Source organism: Neopsephotus bourkii, unplaced genomic scaffold (assembly GCF_033783945.1).
Source record: "Neopsephotus bourkii isolate Nb327-2 ecotype Australia unplaced genomic scaffold, CSIRO-AGI_Nbou_v1 NB_739, whole genome shotgun sequence".
Taxonomy (NCBI): Eukaryota; Metazoa; Chordata; class Aves; order Psittaciformes; family Psittacidae; genus Neopsephotus; species Neopsephotus bourkii.
The window spans coordinates 865,575-884,479 of NW_026901237.1; the positions used below are offsets into that span (position 1 = coordinate 865,575).

General features: G+C 54.7%; 2 protein-coding genes across 2 annotated transcripts; one reads left to right on the forward strand and one right to left on the reverse strand.

Annotated features, from left to right (window-relative positions):
* Positions 1 to 3,945: 3,945 nt before the first annotated feature.
* On the forward strand, positions 3,946 to 9,554 carry CFAP410 (cilia and flagella associated protein 410). The gene is made up of 7 exons (XM_061354431.1): positions 3,946 to 4,086; positions 4,322 to 4,340; positions 5,042 to 5,088; positions 5,867 to 6,096; positions 6,721 to 6,892; positions 7,273 to 7,366; positions 8,472 to 9,554. Exons 1-7 carry the CDS (start codon positions 3,956 to 3,958, stop codon positions 8,595 to 8,597), a joined length of 819 nt encoding a protein of 272 aa, XP_061210415.1. The 5' UTR covers positions 3,946 to 3,955; the 3' UTR covers positions 8,598 to 9,554.
* Positions 9,555 to 12,275: 2,721 nt separating this feature from the next.
* On the reverse strand, positions 12,276 to 18,862 carry PFKL (phosphofructokinase, liver type). The gene is made up of 22 exons (XM_061354430.1): positions 18,726 to 18,862; positions 18,138 to 18,211; positions 17,966 to 18,043; positions 17,692 to 17,881; positions 17,232 to 17,397; positions 17,106 to 17,150; positions 16,906 to 17,014; positions 16,490 to 16,585; positions 16,318 to 16,410; positions 15,851 to 15,976; positions 15,678 to 15,742; positions 15,437 to 15,500; positions 15,203 to 15,349; positions 15,023 to 15,093; positions 14,857 to 14,944; positions 14,558 to 14,710; positions 14,242 to 14,406; positions 13,980 to 14,041; positions 13,590 to 13,701; positions 13,416 to 13,515; positions 13,201 to 13,306; positions 12,276 to 13,095 (listed from the first exon to the last, which is right to left on the reverse strand). The coding sequence occupies exons 1-22, from the start codon at positions 18,808 to 18,810 to the stop codon at positions 12,948 to 12,950; spliced, it is 2,343 nt and encodes a 780-aa protein (XP_061210414.1). The 5' UTR covers positions 18,811 to 18,862; the 3' UTR covers positions 12,276 to 12,947.
* Positions 18,863 to 18,905: the final 43 nt, after the last annotated feature.

Below are 18,905 nucleotides of genomic sequence, written 5' to 3' on the forward strand. Positions count from 1 at the left end.
GCCTGCCCACCCGGCCAGGGAAAGCTGCGGCCAAGGCCAGGTTCTCCTCCCACAGGTCGTGCCGGTTTAAAAACCTCGCTGTGATTGCAAGCGGAGGAGACGGCCAAGAGTGTCAAAGCATTAGTTTAGTGCAGGTCGGGAGTGAAGGTTGGGATGTTTCTACAGTGCCCACGCGAGGGCAGCATAGCATCGCTGAACAATCATAGCTGCTCGGTGCTGGGATTGTGCCTTCCCCTGCAAGGAGCGACACAAACGCCTTTTTCTCCGTCGCTCCGGCTGCCACGTTTGGTTTATTTCACCTAGGCAAGACAGGCAGCACGAGTAAAGCACCATCGTCCACAAAAAGTCAGCGTGGCTTCTGATTTTGCAGGTGTTAAACGGGGACGTCCAAATGGAGTGGATTGCTGTGACTTAAAATACACCAACTTAACATACACCCTTTTAGTTTAAGCAAAACGCTGACCTAGTGCTCTTGATGCCACGGCACTGCACAAGGGTTGAAGTGTGGAGACAGAAGGAATCAACACACCCAGCCAGCACATCCCAGTGCATTGGTTACCCCATGCACTGCTGCTAAAGGATGCACTCCCACTCCATGGCAGCTCCCATAACCATCTGACACACCAGCAGCAGTTATTTCCCTTCACTTGAACACATTCCCTGTAGAGTGAGAGTTGGGATAATGCTCTGCACACACCTGTATTTGTGCTGTTAAATGAGCAGCGAGGTAGAGTGTTGAACACCTCGGTACCTGTTCAAACAGTGGCTTTATTTTTCATTCCCAGCGCTGTTTGCCACACAGATTTAAGAGGTGGCAGCAACGTGCTGGAACGGTAAAGCTGAAAACACCAGAGAGCAGCTTGGTGGCGAGCTGTGGAGACAGCAATCTGACTGATAGCTTTAAATGCTGGTGAGCTGTGCTGTGTGGCAAGCAGCTCCGGTGCTGCACATTTCCAGGTGATGGCTTCTGAAACGCCCAGGGGGATTCCAGCCCCATTTCCATTAACTTTGACACTCACAAGAAGAGACAAGCTGGAGGCTGCTTGGCCGCCCTTCTGCCTCCCAGCCCCAGAGCGCAAAGATAAATTTATCAACCAAAGAGGAAGGCTTTTGCAGCTTTTGCTGACATAGAGATACCGCAGGGTTTTTTTAATGCCACTTTTCAGTGGCTTCATCTCCATGCTTTGCTGCTGTTACAGCACAGTTAGTGATACACTGTGCTGTACAAAGTCACAAGCAAGGGTGGCAGGATGGAGACACAGAAAGCACCACGTGTTTATTGAATTGTTGAGGACTAGAGCTCAGGAAAATCAGTTTTTCCTCTATGCTGCTTGTAACAGGAGGGAGAAAAGGAGCACCCTGTACTGAAGGGTCAGGGAGAGACGTCTGAAATGAGCTGCCAAAGCTGGCTAAGATTCAGGAGCATGACACTGAAGTTATGGGTTGTCTTTAGAAATCATATCACTCCTCCAAAACGTGCAGCAAAGAGTTCTGATTGATGGTGCCTGAACTCTACAGGGTTCTCCTTTGGTTCACTTTTGGTGCAGAAAGTTTGATGGCATTTATTTTCCATCCCCTTGGTCTATATAAAGCTAAGTAATCCACAACCCTCAAAGAAGGTCTTGTGACTGTGAAAGCAAAATCTCTGCTGACAACACACCGCAGAGCCAGGCATTGGTCTGACCACCGGTCCTCAAGCTGTTCCCCTTCACCAGCAGGACTGAGGAGACACCACTGGGGGTAAACTGGCTGAAGTCTGCTAGAAGCAAAGGCCTCTTGCAGCTGTGCTGTCGCCAGGGCTCGTGAAGATGCTCTGAGCAGGAGAACAGGGCACAAAGGAAAAGGAACAGCCGATCAGTGCTCTGATCCTTTCTATTCATAGTTAAACTTGGTCAACCAAGAGCTACTGAAGCAATCCTACCTTTCAGCAAACATCTGACCCCACTGTTCTTGGCCTCTGCAACAGTGACGCAGATGTGTGAGATGATCCCAAGGAGATTATCTCCCTGCTGCGGGAGGCACTCAGAGATGCAGCTCTTCCTTTCTCTTCATTTGGATTACGCAATTGGGTTCAAGACATGCTTTCTGGTTTGCTTGGGGCAATCCCAGCTTGTGTTTCTACAGCGTGAATATGCATTTGTGGAACTCCTGACTGTGTTCTCCACAGCCATATTCCTGGCAGAGGATATAAAAGCCACTTGTGCAGTTAAAGTAACAGTCTCACACATGCTACATCATCTTCAGAGGCAACTAATTCCTCAGAAGAGATCCCTCAAAATCTACAAACAGCTCAGGTCATGCACTCTTAATTTCAGAGCATGCTTAAACATGGCTCGCACTCAAGCAGTGACCGTCCTCTCTGTGCTCATCTCCATTTGTTCTTTCAGCAACTGTCTAATGCTGGTTCACTGATTATTTTTGAGCTGGCTCACTCCCTAATGTGGTTTCTGTGTGCTCCAGCAAGCGTGTTGGCGTGCTGCGGGGGCAAGAAGAGGCGGAGGGGGAGCAGGGAGCTGTCAGGATGGCTCTGCAGCTGCAGACATGTTGGAATCAAAGTGCGCCACTGAAAACAAATCTTTTCATTAATTTCAGAAGTGTGGGGTGTTTTTTTATATAGCCTGCAATTCAGTAAACAAATGCCAAAGAATTAGCAACCCCTGAGTAAGCATTGCTATTTGCCAAAATAATAATTTCTCCTCATCTTGCATTACTGATGGGAGTGGAGCCTGGGGGAGCTCATGATGGGTAGATTCCATCTCTGCAGTGGAGCCATGAATGATCTGATAGGCGACACTGCAGGGCTGCCAGTGGGATGTGGACATGCCATGGGTTGTAGGTGATCCCACACAGCCTTATGAGACCATGTGGTTCCAGACTTAACAGTGGTTCTTTGTTTTTTCTCTCCAGGCTGCTATTTTTTAAGCTCGCTCTGTTCTAAAAGACCAGGGAGGAGGTCTCACTGAGATTATTAGTGATACTACTTGCTGTATGAAACTGGGGATTAAAATCAATTTAATTAACCTGAACGAAACAATCTTTTGCACATGGCTCAGTTGCAGGAGAGGTGTCAGAACAGGCAGAGGAGTGTAAACAGACTGACCTGTACCTGTGTGAGCAAGGTAAGTATGAGAATCTCTCTGTGGCACCTACAGAAGATTCTTTACTTAACCTGTTTCAGGGATAACAGTGCAGCAGCACGGCTGGGGCTGGGACTGGGACGGTGCAGGCAGGCAGGTGAAAGCATGCTCTGGTGTTTCCATATTCCACTGGGAGTGAAAGCAGCCCAGGATTTGGAGAAGGAAAGTACCACAAAGCTGTCTGTGTATGCTGCTGTTCCTCCTGCCATGCTGAGGATTTGGATCCTGCAGCTGCCTTTACCGACACACGGCCCAAATCCCGTGCACAGCTGCACGCAGAACAGTCAGGAACTCCAAAAGTTGCTTCAACTGCCTCCAAGGCTTATTTTTGCATAGTTTATATAAATACAGATGTAGGGGTATATATACATGAGGAGATACATACATGAGGAGATCTATATAGACATGTATATGTATCCCTATGTGCCACTTATAAGTCATATATGATATGTCATATCTATGTTACATATAAATACATATCCATAAAGGTGTGAATATCTGTATGAAACATTCTCTAATTAGATATAATCAAATTAATAATCAAATCTACATGCAAGTATGAGGCAATTAAACACAACCGCACATCAGGGATCTTCAGGATACCCAGCCTGTTGCTGCAGGCAACACAGCCCCATCCAGAGCTGGCAGGGCTGGAGCAGCAGACCCCAAGGGTCGGATGGCTGCCGGCGATGCCCAACCCGGCGGCAGGCCGGGCAACGGAGGTGAAAGGTAGACAGTGCAATGCAATGCAACGCGTGCTGGAGCTCCAGTGCCCAGGCCCAGCCCCGTTCCGCCCCGGCCGGGAGGAGCCTGCGCGAATGCTGGGTTCCGCCTCTGGCAACAGCGGCGGCGGCGGCCGGCCCGGCGCGGCCATGAGGCTGACGCGGGCGGCGGTGCTGGCTCGGTCCAAGGCCGTGGCGCTTGATGGTGTCCGCCGCCTTAACTGCTGGTGGGCGCCGGCGGGAGCGGCCCGGGGCCGTGCGGGCCCGGCGGGAGGCGGGGCGGGCAGCTGGGCCTGGGCCTGGCGCTGGGCCTGGGGAGGGTGCACAGGCAGGTCTGGGAGCGGGGAGCACATGGAGGGCTGTGTCAGAGGAGCTCTGGGGGATGCAGACTGGGCGTGGGGACAGCAGGCGGGCGGCTGGGCCCTGCCGTGCTCCCGGTGACCCCCTGCTCTCTTCCCGCAGGGGCAGCCACTTGACGGATGTAAGTACTGCGTGCCCGCTCCCATCCTGCCGGGAAGAGCCAACGAGGACGAGGCACCGCGGGTCCACGCTGCTATCGTGGAGCCCCAGCCTGTGCCCATCAGGCTGGCCATAGCCTGGGCCAGCAGCCGCAGCAGGGATGGGGTTAACAGGGCGCTGAGGAAGGCACCAGCCTGGGTTTGGGCTGGCTTGCTGCCAGTGGGCTGCAGTGATTTTCAGGATTGATCAGCATCTCAAAATAACCTAAACAAATCAAAATCAAAAAGCCCATGCAGGGATGCTGTTGTTTCCGGAGAGCCCTTGGAACCGATTCCTCACCAAGGCCCTGCATGGACCCATGGGGACCCTGAGCCCTACCTTGCCTGTTTGGGACTTTGGATGATGTACTCTTGTTAGAGGGCTGTCTGGGGTAAGAGGGATCCTGCCCTGTATGTGTTGGCTGGAAGCCTGTGCAGAGTTGCTGGAGCAGAAAAGCAACATGCTGCTGACTTGTATCTGTGCTTCCACTCTTGGGCAGTGAGGGTGGAGGAGCTGCTGACTCTGCACTGATTGGCACAGCAGATCTCTGGTGGTATTAAACTTGAGTTAGGCTGAAGCAAACCTAAATTCCCGTGCTTGCTTTTATCTTGTCTGTGATTTAAATTGCCTTTTTTCTCTTTTCTGGAAGTGCCAACTTGCTGTTTCTGTCTCTTCCTGCCCCAGATATCAATATGCCGGGATTTGCCCAACATCGAGGTGATCACGTTCAGGTGACTGTTGGACCGCCAGTTTTGGAGAGGGCAGAGGAAATCACCTTAACATGGGGTTGTGACCTGGCCAGTGGTTTTTTACCACCTTTCTGTGGCTGTGTGAGCTGCCTAGCTCTTCATGCCCCATTTCTCAAGTGGCAAAGATGAAGAAATGATTATTCTTCTGCTGGGACCTCTGCACCCTTCACTTTGCTACTCAAGAAAATAGTCCCTGTTTTGAGAAGTGTTGAAACCTGTTAGGATCGTTGCTTCCTAAGTTCCATTCTATAGCTTGGGTGGGGATCTTCTGGGCCTCTGTATGGGGCCAGTTTGCAGAATGCTTGTTGAAATGTTTCATGGACCTCACAGAGCCTGTAATTTTTGTAAGACTCCCCCTAACAAAACATCCATCTTTCCCCTGTCCTGGGGATCCTACAACGGCCAGTGCTGTCTGTAAATCTGAGCTCTTTAGCTTGGGGAATCTTACATAGGTTCTCCTTCAGTGAGTCTGAGGAACTGCTATAGGAAAGGATGCAAATGCGACAGGCGTTTGGGGAAAGCAGAGGCTGTTTGTCACTGCAGTAGAGAGGAGTGGCTGCTTATTTATTTATTCCTTCTGTTGAAAAGATGAAGTGCTATAAGCTGTGGGTTGCTTGACGTCCCTTGCCATGATGTGCCCCAGTGTGGAGTTGTGGGAAGGGGGGCTGGGAAGCTGCTGTGCTACAGGGGCTGTGCTCTCATGTGAACAGTACAGTGAGGGAGGGATGGGCTTACTGGTCTCTGATCCTGTGCTCTCCAGTGTGAATGGCATCTCAGATCTCGAGCCTCTGAATCAGTGCCAGAATCTGAGTGAACTCTATTTGAGGAAGAACAACATTGCAAGCCTAAATGAGCTCTTCTACCTCAAAAACCTGCCCCGGCTGAGGGTCCTGTGGCTGTCTGAAAATCCCTGCTGTGGGACAGACCCCCACCGCTACCGAATGACGGTGCTTCGTAACCTACCCAGCCTGCAGAAGCTTGATAACCAAGGTGGGTAAACAGGTAAACAGCTCCAAGCCATGGGCAGGGTGAATGGGAAACCAACCAGTGATGTGTTGGTTCCTCTCTTTAAGATGTCCTTTGACTCTTCCTTGGGTCAGGATGCATTGAAGGTTGAGTGTCTGCTCTGCGAGATCCACTGCTTCTAAGCTGGTTTCTGCCTTCCCTGCAGTGCTAGAGTTAACATTAATGGGATTGAGAGCTTCTCATTATAATTCAGACAGTACCACTAATTGCTGGTTTAAAGAGCTCTCTCCTTAGCTGTGGCAAAACAAAGATTCTGCAACTTATGCTGGCATAAAAAACAAGCTTTTCCATCTGGTATCTGTAGTGCAGTGGCTTTTGGAGCCTTCTCCAGAGACAAGAAGTAGCAAAGCATGTTTGCAGCCCTCCTTGATACCTTTCTCACTTTGATAGACTGGTGATGGCTGCCATCATTCTCCTGTTGTGTTTTACTGTAGGAGGAGGATAAAAGCAGAAGGCCAGTACAAAGGATGATTTTGGGGCCAAACCCCTGCAGTGTATCTCTGCAGCAGTAGTACCTCCCCTGTTAGAGATGTTTCCTTCCTGGGCTGTTGGATTCATTGCAGCAGGCTTTTGTTTTGGCTTTTGTAGCTGTGACAGAGGAAGAACTGTCACAGGCCCTGGTTGATGGCGAGGAGATCACGGCCCCACCAGCAAGGAGGAATGTGCGGAATGGCTGCTGTGAGTCCACTGAATCCAGTGTTGCTGAATCCACCACAGAGACAGAGAGTGAACTGCTGAACTTCAGTCTGGAAGAGACAAAGTAAGGGCTTCCTTGTGAGCTGTTAGGATGTCTGGGCTGAACTTGTGTAGTGTGAAAGCACACTGGCAGCCAAACCTGATAGTCCATGGGCCAGGCCAGCAGCTGGTGCAGATTCCCACTGTTCCAGTTATGATGCTGGAGCTGTGCTGGTTTAATAGCAGTTGTGGGTTTTATAGCTGGGTGAATGTCACTTCATGTGGGAGTTTTACTTGGGATGTTGGTTTGTAGGGGGTGGTGGTGTTAGAATAGATGCACCCCCCGTCCTTCAACTACATGCTTCATTCATGGTTGCCATGATTAGAAGGCCTGGCAGAGTAAGGCCTGGCAGAGTAAGGTTCTCTCAGTTGGTCATAACATTTGCTCTTCCTCCCCTTCTTTAGCAAAATCCGAGAGGAGCTTGGTATGAAGCCTGTTCCCAAGGATAAATTTTCCTCCTTTTCACCTCAAGAGAGAGATTGTAACCGCAAGAAGAGAGTGAGTATCTTCTGAAGACCAGATTGCTTTTTTGTTTCCTGCAGTTCTGGGCCATACCGTTTGAGAATGATGTTGAGGTACTTGAATGCTTCTAGAGGAGGGCAACAAAACTGGTGGCAGGGCTGGAAGGAATGTCCTGTAGGGAGTGGCTGAGGACTTGGGTTTTATCTAGTTTGGAGAAAAAACAGGCTGAGGGGCAACACCATTGCTCTCTACAGCTTCCTTAGGAGGTGAAGTCAAGAGGGAGGTGCTGACCTCTTCTCCTTGGTATCCAGTGATAGGACATGTGGGAATCATCACAGAATCATAGAATGGTTTGGGTTGGAAGGGACTTTAAGGTCATCCAGTTCCAACCCCCTGCCATGGGCAGGGACGCCTTCCACTAGACCAGGTTTCTCCAAGCCCTGTCCAGCCTGGCCTTGAGCACTACCAGGGATGAGGCATAAGAAATAAGAAGAAATAAGAAAAATCAAAGTAGTCTAAATGTTGTTTCACTGGCTTCTCTAAGTATGCTCATTTACTGCCACTGAAGCTCTCTCCTTACTCAGAGGTCTGTAGGAGATAAACTGCTCACAGTTTGCTCACTGCAAAGCTCAACAGCATTACCAAGAGTTTGCTACAAGTCTTGCTGCATGTGTACAGTGCTGCTGAATGATGTGTGAGAGTCGGGCTGGGGACCTTCAAGGGTTTCTTCCAGCTCGTGCTTTTATGATTCTACCAGCTCTTTATTCCTCAGATCAGAGGGTTCCTGTCCTTTCCCATCCTACATTTGATCACGCTGGAGAGAGAGAGGGTGGCTGCTCATGAATGGGCCTTTCCTTACAGAAGGCAGTCAGGAGGGTGGCGAGAAGCCAGAGGCATGTGGGCAGTCCGCAGGACTGGGTGGATGGGTTTGTCCTGCATTCCAGTTAGCCTCCTCACATGCAGTCTCTGTCCCTTTTTGCCTTTAGGGCTTGGTTGTTCTGTCCTTGTAGCTGCAGGTGGCTGTTGCAAACTGGCTGTGGTGGAGTTCCTAGAAAGAGCAGCGTTTTAAAAATCTAAGTGTGCTTTTCTAGGCTCGGTGTTCATATGCTTGTATAAAGTAGTGTCTGTCTGATTCCAGCAGAACAATGTCCTGAATGCCATCCTACTACTCACAAAGGAACTGGATGCGGAGGGTCTGGAGATAATCCATCAGACAGTGGGGAGGAGGCTCCAGGCTGTTGGGAAGAAGGAGCTGCAGGAGGAGTGACAGTGCCCATTACAAACCTCCCCGGAGAACCAGCCAGACCTGTAGCACCGTTCTGCTCACACATGCCTGGCTGCAGCCAAAGCCTCGGTGTTTCCCTCTGTGCTTTCCCTGTGGAGGGGCTGGACTGGGGTGCTGCTGGCTGCCCCTGTAGCTCCTGACATCGCCCGTGGCTGTGCACATCATGCTGGGGTTGGCAGCACCTGACCCAGCTCTCGGGAGCTTTCCTGCTTGCGTAGCAGGCTGTGTTAACACTTGTATCTCATGTTGCTGGGGCTGTTTGATGGGAGCTGCAGGCAAATCAGCAAAGCATAAGTGAGCAGGGCTGCAGTGAGTGGTGCTGCTATGCTGTACAATCGAAGGGGGATGGCAAAGCCTGTTGACGACCAGAAAGGTCACTCACTGCTTGTTGGTGGCTCCCTGTCAGACTGATCCTTGGCCAGCCTCTGTGTGTAGCACACTCTGAAGGCAGTTCTACCACAAAGATCTGGTTTTGTGAAGTCTGTTGGGGAGACGCTGTCTGAAGTGATCACCAAGAACTGTCTGGTGCAGATGGTGAAGGTCAATGTCGAATTCTTTATCTTCAGCTCCTGACTTCTGGTCATCATCAGCAATGTGCAGCATCTGACTTGGCGGTCAGGCAGCCCAAAGAAAAGCTGATGCAGCCTCAGTGAAACAGCAGTTATACTCTCCCAGATCCTGAATGCTCAGCTCTACTCTCACCCCCTCATGCCCCTGCAGGCATTAGAGCAGCTTAAGGAAACAACATCAGAGTAAAAAGCCCTTGGGCATTTTGCAGTTAGAAGAAAACAAGCCAGGCGTTACTGTCAGGCTTGCACAGCCATCAGGAGTTGGTGTTTCTTCTTTAATTGAAAAAGCTGCATTTACTAAGATTTTATAGAGCTCCTAAATACAAACTGAAATATTGTGACATACCAAATAAAACCAATTATCCCTCTAGGACACATCACTTGTGGCTGGGGTTCAGCAAACACAGTGAGAACAACTGACTCTGGGCATTGCTCCATTACGTCTGGTTCATGGCTTGCATTGTTATCCCTGCAGAGCAGGAGGAGGGCTGTGGGCCCCTGTGCCTTGCCCCTTCACTGGACCTGGGAAATGGCTCACCAGCCTCTGGTGCGGGTGGATAGCACACCAGGCTGCTGCAGGGGCTGCTTTGCAAAGGCACTGGTATTTGGGAACTTTCTTGCAGCCACGAGTCCACATGGAGCGCAGGAAGCAAAGGAGATGGTGAGTAAGGCTCACTTGCTTGTGCAGGGGTACAAAGGGATGGTAATGGCTCCTGAGACACAGAATGTGAACCCTGTGTGCTGCTCAGCTGTGGACCGTGGTGCTGTGCAGGGGAACGTGGCGTTTTCCATGTCCCCACTCTCCCTGTTTGTCATGCTGCCAGAAAGGAAGGAATGCTCATCCTGGGGGATGACAGCCCTGTGTCTACAATGCTGTTGACATTGGTGGGAGGGGGTACAGTTTGACCCTCATCACTTGGGTGAGGATTGCTGAGGCATTTAACTCCTCAGATGACCTAGTTCTTGCCTTCTGCGTCAAACCCAGCTGCATTTAAATGGCCAGTGTGATTTATAGTATACCAGACTTCCCTTGACAGCCAAGGCCCAGGAGACTTACCCGTCATCTTGCTTGCATCTTGCCCCTGTGCCGAGGGCAGGCCCTCTCCCAGGCTGTCTCGGTGGCAGTAGTTGTTCTTCTCCAAGTTGGGGGGAACAGGAGAGCTGCTCTTTGGGCATGCCAGACCCCCCCCATACCTCAGCTTTGCTGGAAGGAGAGTGATCAAAGTGTCATCTGTCACGGGGGCTCCTTGCTGTGAGGGTGGCAAATGGAGCAATTACCATGGCCTGCAGCTGCTCTGGCACAGTTCCTTCCGGCTCCACTGAAGAAGCTGGGCTGTTAATCCCCATCAGCACGACTGTCCCCAAGCTCTCGCTGCTTACGTGCTACACTCTTCACACTTGGCGACTGCGGGTGCTCCTGCTGCCAGGAGAGCTGCCCTCGGTGCTCCCAAACACTCCTTGCAGGATGACCCCGCAGCATCCTACTCTTGGCACAGCCCAGGGGGAGCCTGGCCCCTTCAGCTCATGCCTTTTCACCCCAGGGACCTGGCAGCCTGCCCTTCGCTGAAAGATGCTCGTGCCTTTTTGTCCTGCCTTCCCTATGGGGAGGGTGGGAACCTGGGCCTGGGCTGGATGTGATGGGGAGCTTGGGTGCACAGTCACTATGTCCTCTCCTGCTTGTCCTGGTAGGGCACAGGGTGGTTGCTCCCCGCAGGATGGGAGGGCTGTGCTTGCCTGTCTTCCCCCAGGAGTCTGGCAGTGCAGGCTTTTATGTTTTGGAGTGGAAATGAAGTGTTAAGGCTGCGGTAACCTTTGTCCATGTGGGGACACCCCTTCTCCATTCACACTGTAAACCTGGCTGTGATGCCACGCCAGCCCATCCGCTGCCCTGCCAAGAGCTTTTTGGCATGACTTGCTTTCACCCACACTTTTTGTCTCAGCAGGAATATCTAGGGGTGACGGCAGACATATCCCTATGGTGGAAAACACCAGCGGCTGTGGGTACAGCCTGAACTTGTGCTGAAACTGCCCTCGGGGACTCTTGGACATTAGGGCAGGCAAGTGGGACCACTGAGGCTTCTCAAAAGTGCACACAGGATGGTGTGATAGGACAAGGGGTAGCAGGTTTAAACTAAAATGGGAAGTTCAGGTTAGATATAAGGAAGAAGTTCTTTACTGTGAGGGTGGTGAAGTACTGGAATGGGTTGTCCAAAGAAGTGGTAAATGCTCCATCCCCGGCAGTGTTCAAGGCCAGGCTGGACAGAACCCTGGGTGGCATGGTCTAGTGTGAGGTGTCGGTGCCCAAGGCAGGGGGTTGGGACTGGATGATCTTAAGGTCCTTTCCAACCTAAACCATTCTGTGATTCTATTTCCCACTTGCTGGTGCTGGCAGTAACAGCCAGGTCTCTGGCTGGGGTCCCCAGAGCAGATACCCAGGAACAGCAGCGATGCTGCCTCTGTCACCAAGGCCTGCTAATTCCCTGTGTGCCCAGCTCTGGCAGGAAAGATACAGTAATTACGATCTTCCTCCAGAGCCTAAAACAAGTAATGGGGCCAGCTAGGGGAAAAGCAGTGAAACTGGGGGGAGAAGTCATCGCTTGGGAACAACTCCATGGGGAGGAAAACATAAATGCGTGTTTGACCCAAAAGACTGGGAAGTGTCCTGGTGCTGGCCATGTCCCAGGGGCTGGAGCCATAGCCAAAAGCCCTGGGAGGAAAGTGGCCTGGGAATGGGGCTACATGTGTCCATCTGGCATTGGGTGAGCCGAGCACTGCACGTGGGAGCCAGCACGCTTGGCAGCCGCCCTGGGAAACTGCCTTAACAAACAAACATAGCACCCCCATAAATCACTTCTGCGCTTTCTGTGAAGGTGGGAACCAAAACAAAGGAGAAGCAGTTTTCCTCCAGGATTGCGAAGTCTGCCCGCAGAGGGATGCTGATGTCCAGCTCTCCCAGGCTTTGAGGATGCATGAAGCAGGGAAGCCTCACGGCCCAGTGTTATTCCACAGCAAACCATCTGGCTTCATCCACCCCATCCTAACCACAGGTCTCCCCCCACAGCACACAATGATCACTCTCCAGCAAGGCAGGTTTGGCTCCAGCAGGTTTTATCTCTAGAGGAAGAGAGCAGTGCCACGAATGGTACAAGATCTGGGGAGTGAGATGACGAGCACAGCACCCAGGGCTGCATGGTGACGGTCACAGCCAAGCATCATGCAAGGTGGCCGGGAAAAAGGGGCTTGCCAGGACCAGTGCTCTGTGCTGAGCCCTTGAGACACCCCACAGGCCAAACACCACTGGAGGATGGAGCTTTATCAGGGCCCCTGGGGTAGCTGAGAGCCCCCAGGAACAGCCCCTACCCACTCTGGGATCTCACCGCATCCTCCTTGGCTCTCCTCCTGCACACAGGGCAGGTGACTAACAGCAGCAGTTGCCTCAGGCGGTCAAGCCGCTAAGTAAGGAATCAAGATACCCCATCGTTAAATAACAGGAATAAACTATTAAGGGAAGACAAAGGGTCTGGGCTCTGTAGCAGGGCTCTAGCAACACCTCTTCTCTGCACCTGCAGAGGAACCAGACCCCTGGACCAGCATTTTGGGGCAGGATTGTGCTGGTCTGAGAGCTGCGACCAGGCTCTGCCTGCTTTAAGGGGTTGATGGCAAAGCTACAGGGCTACTGAGAACAGGGGACCTGGTGCTCCCCGAGCAGCATGTGGGGATGGAGATGACACAGGGCGGGGGGCTATGGCTTGGGTTGGTGGGATTAGAAGCCCTTCTCGATGCTGAGTGTGCGGCGAGTGACGTGCTCCATCGTTCCCGAGATGTACTCGGTCAGACTGATCTGGTAGTTGGCGAGCATCTTCAGCATCAGCCGCAGGTTCAGCCACCACTGCTCCTGGGGCAGCCTGTGCCTGCAAAGGGGGAGACACGGCTCTAGTGTGGTCCCAGGGACCACCCAGGAGAGGGTCTCCCCCTGGGACCTGGCAAACCACTGGGGCACAGGGATCGGGACTTACTCAAAGTCAGTGACTTTCTTGAGCTCGGTCACAGGGCTGAAGGCCACCACCTTCTTCCTGAGCCCGATCACGCAGGCAGACTCTGCTGAGTTGGCAAACGTGCGCCCTGGGAGGGGGGTGGATGCTGCCAACCATGGCCACCTCACCAGGTCCCGCCTGCCCAGTGCCACCAGCATCTGCCCACCCCACCACAGGACCCCCAGCCCTCGGCTCACCCTTGCTGTAGGCCTCCTGCAGCTTCTCCGACATCCACAGCACCGCCTTCACTCCCAGCTTGGTCCCATAGTTCCGGTCAAAGGGGGTTGGCGCTCCCCCCTGGGGACCAACAAATGGCAATGACAAACCCACCCAGCTCTTGGGGACAGCGTGTGTTGCCCCATCCCCTGTACCTGCTGGAGGTGACCCAGGACGTTAATCCTGCAATCGAAGATGCCTTTGCCCTCAGAGGAGTAGAGGTTGTAGAGGAACTCGGTGGTGTAGTGTTCGTGGCACTTCTCATTGCTGGGGGGACAGAGGGAAAGGATTGGAGGGGGTCCCTCCATGCTTCCCTGAACATCTTAGCTGCTCCAGCTCATCTCCCCAGCAGGACCCTGGGGCAGGGGTGAGGACAGCACCAGAGGCATCCCACTGTAAGACTGTTCCCCAGCTGAGTGCCCACCCCGCCGAATCTGACTGCACACAAGGACCCTCTCTGGCCACAGAAAGGGCTCAGCTCCAGGCTCTATCCATTCCACAGGGCTGAGCTTTTCAGTGAGCATCCCTGGGGGTTTCCAACTCACCGCAGCACCAGCCCCCTCTGTATGTCTGTCTTCATTTTGTCAGTCAAGTGCTCCACGTTGGCCTGCAAGATGAACATACAGCCATGCTGGGTCCCTCTGGTTCTCTTGTTTGGACCTGTGCCACTAACATCGACCCAGCAGCTTCACGGAGCTTGGCCTTGTTCCCCCAAATCCTGTCCTGACCCAGAGCCCTCCCTTTCCAAGTTTCCCTTCTTATTTTACCCAAATGATACTGCCAGAAAACAGGTCCTGCCCTGCTCACCTTCAGGTCGTGGATGGTGAAGGGATCTTCATAGACATAGGCAGCATCGGCACCCACCGCGATGCCGGTGACAGTGGACAGGTACCCGCAGTAGCCCCCCATCGTCTCCACGATGAAGACACGGCGCTTGGTGCCTGAGGCCGACTGCTTGATGCGGTCACAGCTCTGTGCCAGGAGAAGGGGGGGTCACACAAGGAAAACTCGCCTTTGCTGCCTGGGATGGAAGCCCGGTTCATTCGGAATGTACCATCCCAAAACATGATGGGACCTGCTGGAGCAGGACAGCTTCGGGAGCTGCCCCCTGTCTGTCCCTCACCTCCATGGCTGCATTGACAGCTGTGTCTGAGCCCAGGCTGAAGTCAGTGCCAGGCACGTTGTTGCTGATGGTGGCAGGGATGACACACATGACGATGCAGAGCTCCTCGTACTGCCCGCGGGCCTCCACCAGCTGCAGCACCCCCTCGTAGGCCTGCAAACAGCCCAAAGCTGGGGAGATGCTGGCCCTGGGGCAGGATCCACATCCCAAAAGGGATGCCATGGGCTGCCTGCACCACATGGGATGCTGACAGTCCATCCCAGCCCCCTCTGAAACAGAATTGAGGATTCCCCCCGCACCTCGAACCCCCCAATGACCAGCAGCCCCTGGATGTTGAATTTCCGCACGTTCTCCACGATCTTTTCCATGCAGGTCTTGGGCAGTGTCCTGGGGGGAAACGGAGGAGAGACTGTGAGGTGAGGATGGGCGATCCCCTCCCATATAGCCCTCTGGGGCTGCACTTACCGCTTGGTGCCCAGCATGGACCCACCACGTCCCAGCCAGCCCGCCACGTCGTGCCAGCCCACCTCGCGGATCTGAAAGCAGCAGAGCTCAGTTTTGGGGTAAAACACCCTGTAACGCCCTCCAAGCCCAAACCCATTCCTCTGGGCCGTCTGTGGCACCCAGGCTCACCATCCCACTCACCTGCCCCTTGGACAAGCCCTCGAAGCCGTCGCTCACCACGTAGACGGTGTGTCCCTTGCAGATGCCGATGCGCACAGCCGACCTGACGGCAGCGTTCATGCCAGCAGCGGGGGCACCCACGTTCAGGATGGCCAGGCTGAAGGGACTCTGTGGGGACAGTGAGTGGGATGGCACATGGGTGCGTGTCCCCCAAGGTGGGGACAGTGACCACTGTCGCTCTCCGTCCCTCCTCACCTTCTCCTGTGCTGGCTTCTGGTGCGCCAGCAGCTTGTAGATGTTCCAGTTGTTCTCAAAGCTCCTGCAAGAACAAGGCAGCATGGCCCTGAGGGGCATCTAGACCCAGAGAAGGAAGAGGGGATGCCCTCCCAGAGGCAGGAGCCAATGGTTTCCCCCCAAGAGAGAACCCCCCATCCCAGCACATCCTTTTGGCCGTCCCACAGGGAGGTCTCGCACCATCCCAATCCCCGCTCCTCACCTCCCACGCAGCTGGATGGCCTCATCAAACCTCTTCTCATCCATGGCCTTCTGCACATCCTTAGTCTTTGTTTAGGGCAGTAAGAGAACAGCACTATGAGACCCCTGCTTGCAGGGAAGGGGAGCAGGACCCGCACCCAGCAGGCTGGCATGCCTCATCCTCCTGGTACTCACCACCTGGACGCACTCCATAAGCGGCAGCCGCACAGACTGGTTCCCCGAGAGGCTCACCACGCAGGCTGGTGTGTCTGGCGTGGCCTCCAGCAGAGCCATCACTGCCTCCATCCCCATCTTGCTGCTCTGCAAAGGGAAAGGGGCACCCGGTGCCCTGTGACATCAGGGTTGCCCTATGCCAGCTGGCTGGGATGCCTCCCACAGGCTTGGAAACTGCGTGGCTGCTTGCACAGCTGACTTACAGCCAGGGAGCTGCTGGTTTTACTTAAAAACCCATGGAATTTGAAGCAAATGAGGGAAAAAGAGCACATTGTTCTGCAGTGCTGAGCCTGTGGGGACCATCTGAGTCTCATCCCAAGCTGGCAAGTCCTTTGCGATGGGTAGAGGGAAAGCAGGAACAGGGTTCTCCCAGCTGCCTGCTCCTTTCTGGAGGATTGCCCCCTGTATCACCCTCACCCAGGACCTACCAGCACACGGTCAAAGGCTGATGGAGTCCCGCCACGCTGCACGTGGCCAAGGACGGTGACCCGTGTGTCGAAACCCAAGCGCTGCACCACCAGCTGCAGAGAAGAGAGGAGGTCACACAGGAACCCACTGGTCACTGCAGGTGCTGGAGTGGATGCTGGAGCAGTCACTTACATCCTTCACGTAGTTGGAGGAGATTGGTTTGCCGTTGCGGTCGATGGCACCTTCAGCAATGATGATGATGTTGAGCCGTGAGCCCCTGCTGCGTGTCTGGTGTAGGGAGGAAATCAGCCACCAAGGTTAGCCAAAAATCACCGGCAACCAAGTCCCAGCATCCTTCCACCCTCCCCACATCAGCTGCTGCTGGGGGGTGGCTCATGGTCTGGGTGCCGAAGCCCCGAGGCAGCACTGCCCCTGGCACATGAGGGCTGGATTTGCACTCAGCTGAGTGCCCTGTTTCACAGGGACAATGATGGGAGCTCCCGAAGCTTCGCAGGTTTTGGCCACTGGCCACAGGGCTCAGCCCAGATCCCTGTGGGGACTCTCCAGAGAGAAAAGGGGGATGTGACCATAGGAACCCCCTTTCTCACCTCCCCAAGCCGCTCACACATGAGATCCTCCCAGCCATCCTCTGGAGGGGATTCAGGGATGAAGAGCCAGTCTGCGCCTGAGGCCAAGCCGGATACCAGCGCCAGGTACCTGTGGGGACACGGTGGTGGCAGCACCAGCACCAGCCCCAACACGTAGCATCCCATCCCACCCCATCCCATTGATTCCTTCCCCATCTTACCCACAGTGGCGGCCCATCACCTCCAGCACGAACGTCCGCTGGTGGCTGCAAGAATACGGGTAGGAGGAGATGGAAAGTGGATGTGATGCCCAGGGTGGTCCAGAGTCCAGCCCCCAGCCCGCTCACCTCTGTGCCGTGGTGGTGATGGCATCGATCACCTCCATGATGCGGTGCAGTGCCGAGTCGGTGCCAATGGTCATGTCGGTGCCGCAGAAATCATTGTCGATGGAGCCCACCAGCCCCACGATGTTCAGGCGGCAGTTCTCCCGCGCCACCTCCTCACTGATCTGCCCTGCAGGGGGGGATGGCCGTGCCACCAGATATTTTAGGGCGCTCCCATTCCCTGCCCCAGCGTTGGGCTGGATTCTGCAGAGCAGTGGAGGAGCCCAGCCCTCCCTGAGGCTCACAGAATGGAGTAAACTAGGAAAGACCTTTAAGATCATCAAGTCCAACCATTAACCCAGGACTAGCCAAGAGCATCACTAAACCCTATGGTAATGCTGTATCATGGTGATAGGGTTGGACTCAACGCCCCTTGAATGCTTTCATTCTACCCACCCAGGGTTTTGGGAGGGGGTTCACCCACCGTCTCGGACCAGCTCCTCCAGCAGCCCACCCCACTCAGAGCGGAAGATGTCAGCGCCCGTGAGGCTGCCATCCCCACCGATGACACAGAGGTTGGTGATGCTGTGCTCCACCAAGTTACGGGCAGCCCGCAGCCGGCCTGCACGCGTGGTGAAGGCTTTGCAGCGGGCACTGCCGATCACCGTCCCACCCTGCAGACAGAAAGGGGGAACACAGCTCATCGTACAGGTTTGGGGTGGGATCTGGGGGTCCCATACCCTACCACTGATCCTCACCAGCTGGATGATGTTGGAGACACTGAGCCAGTTGGCTTGCTTGATGTTGTCTCCCCCCTCCACCAGCCCCTCGTAGCCCTGTGGAGAAGCAGGAGGTGGAGGTGAGGGGTACCCCGGCACATGGGGGAAGCTCCCCCCTGACTTGTGATGGGGAGCGGGTGGGTACCCCAACCTCATAGATGAGGAAGACCTTGGCTCCCACATATATCCCCATGCGGGTGACAGCGCGGACGGCAGCGTTCATCCCTGGAACGGCAAGATATGAACCAGGCTGGCCTTGAGGGACACTGTGGCCCAGTGGGGACCAGATCACAGCGATGACCCTGAGGTGTCCCCTTGAGGAGCGGGGGCCATGCAGGCAGAAACTCAGTGCACGGGTGAGAGCTGCAGATGAGCAACTGCCTGCGAGCGAGGTGCATTACAAACACCGGCTGAGGGGGGGACGGACCCCACCGTCGGGTTTGCCCCGGGAAGATGCTCCCGCCGGGGTGATGGGGACAGGGAAGATCCGCGGGTGGGATGCACCGCGCGGGAAACACGCGAGGAATGTGCGTGCGTGTGTCCATGTCCGTGTCCCTGTCCCTGTCCCTGCTGCGCCCGCCCCAGGCGTCCGGGGAGGAGCTGCGCTCCCCGAGGCCCCGAGGACTCTGGCCCCGCCGCGGCTGCGGGAGCCAGGGCGGACACGGCCACAGCCACGCAACCCCGACGGGGCGAGCCCACCGGGGGCCGATGTCCCCGCTCCCCCGCGGCCGGGCCCCACCTTGCGCGTCGCCGCCGCTGGTGAGCACGGCGATGGCCATGCCGGCCCCGGCCATCCGCAGCCGCTCCAGCTCCGCCGCCGCCATCGCTGCGCTCCCGGCACCGGCGCCGCCGGACACGCCCCCGATAACGGACACGCCCCCGGCGGTGAGGCCACGCCCCCCGCGCCACGCCGCAACGT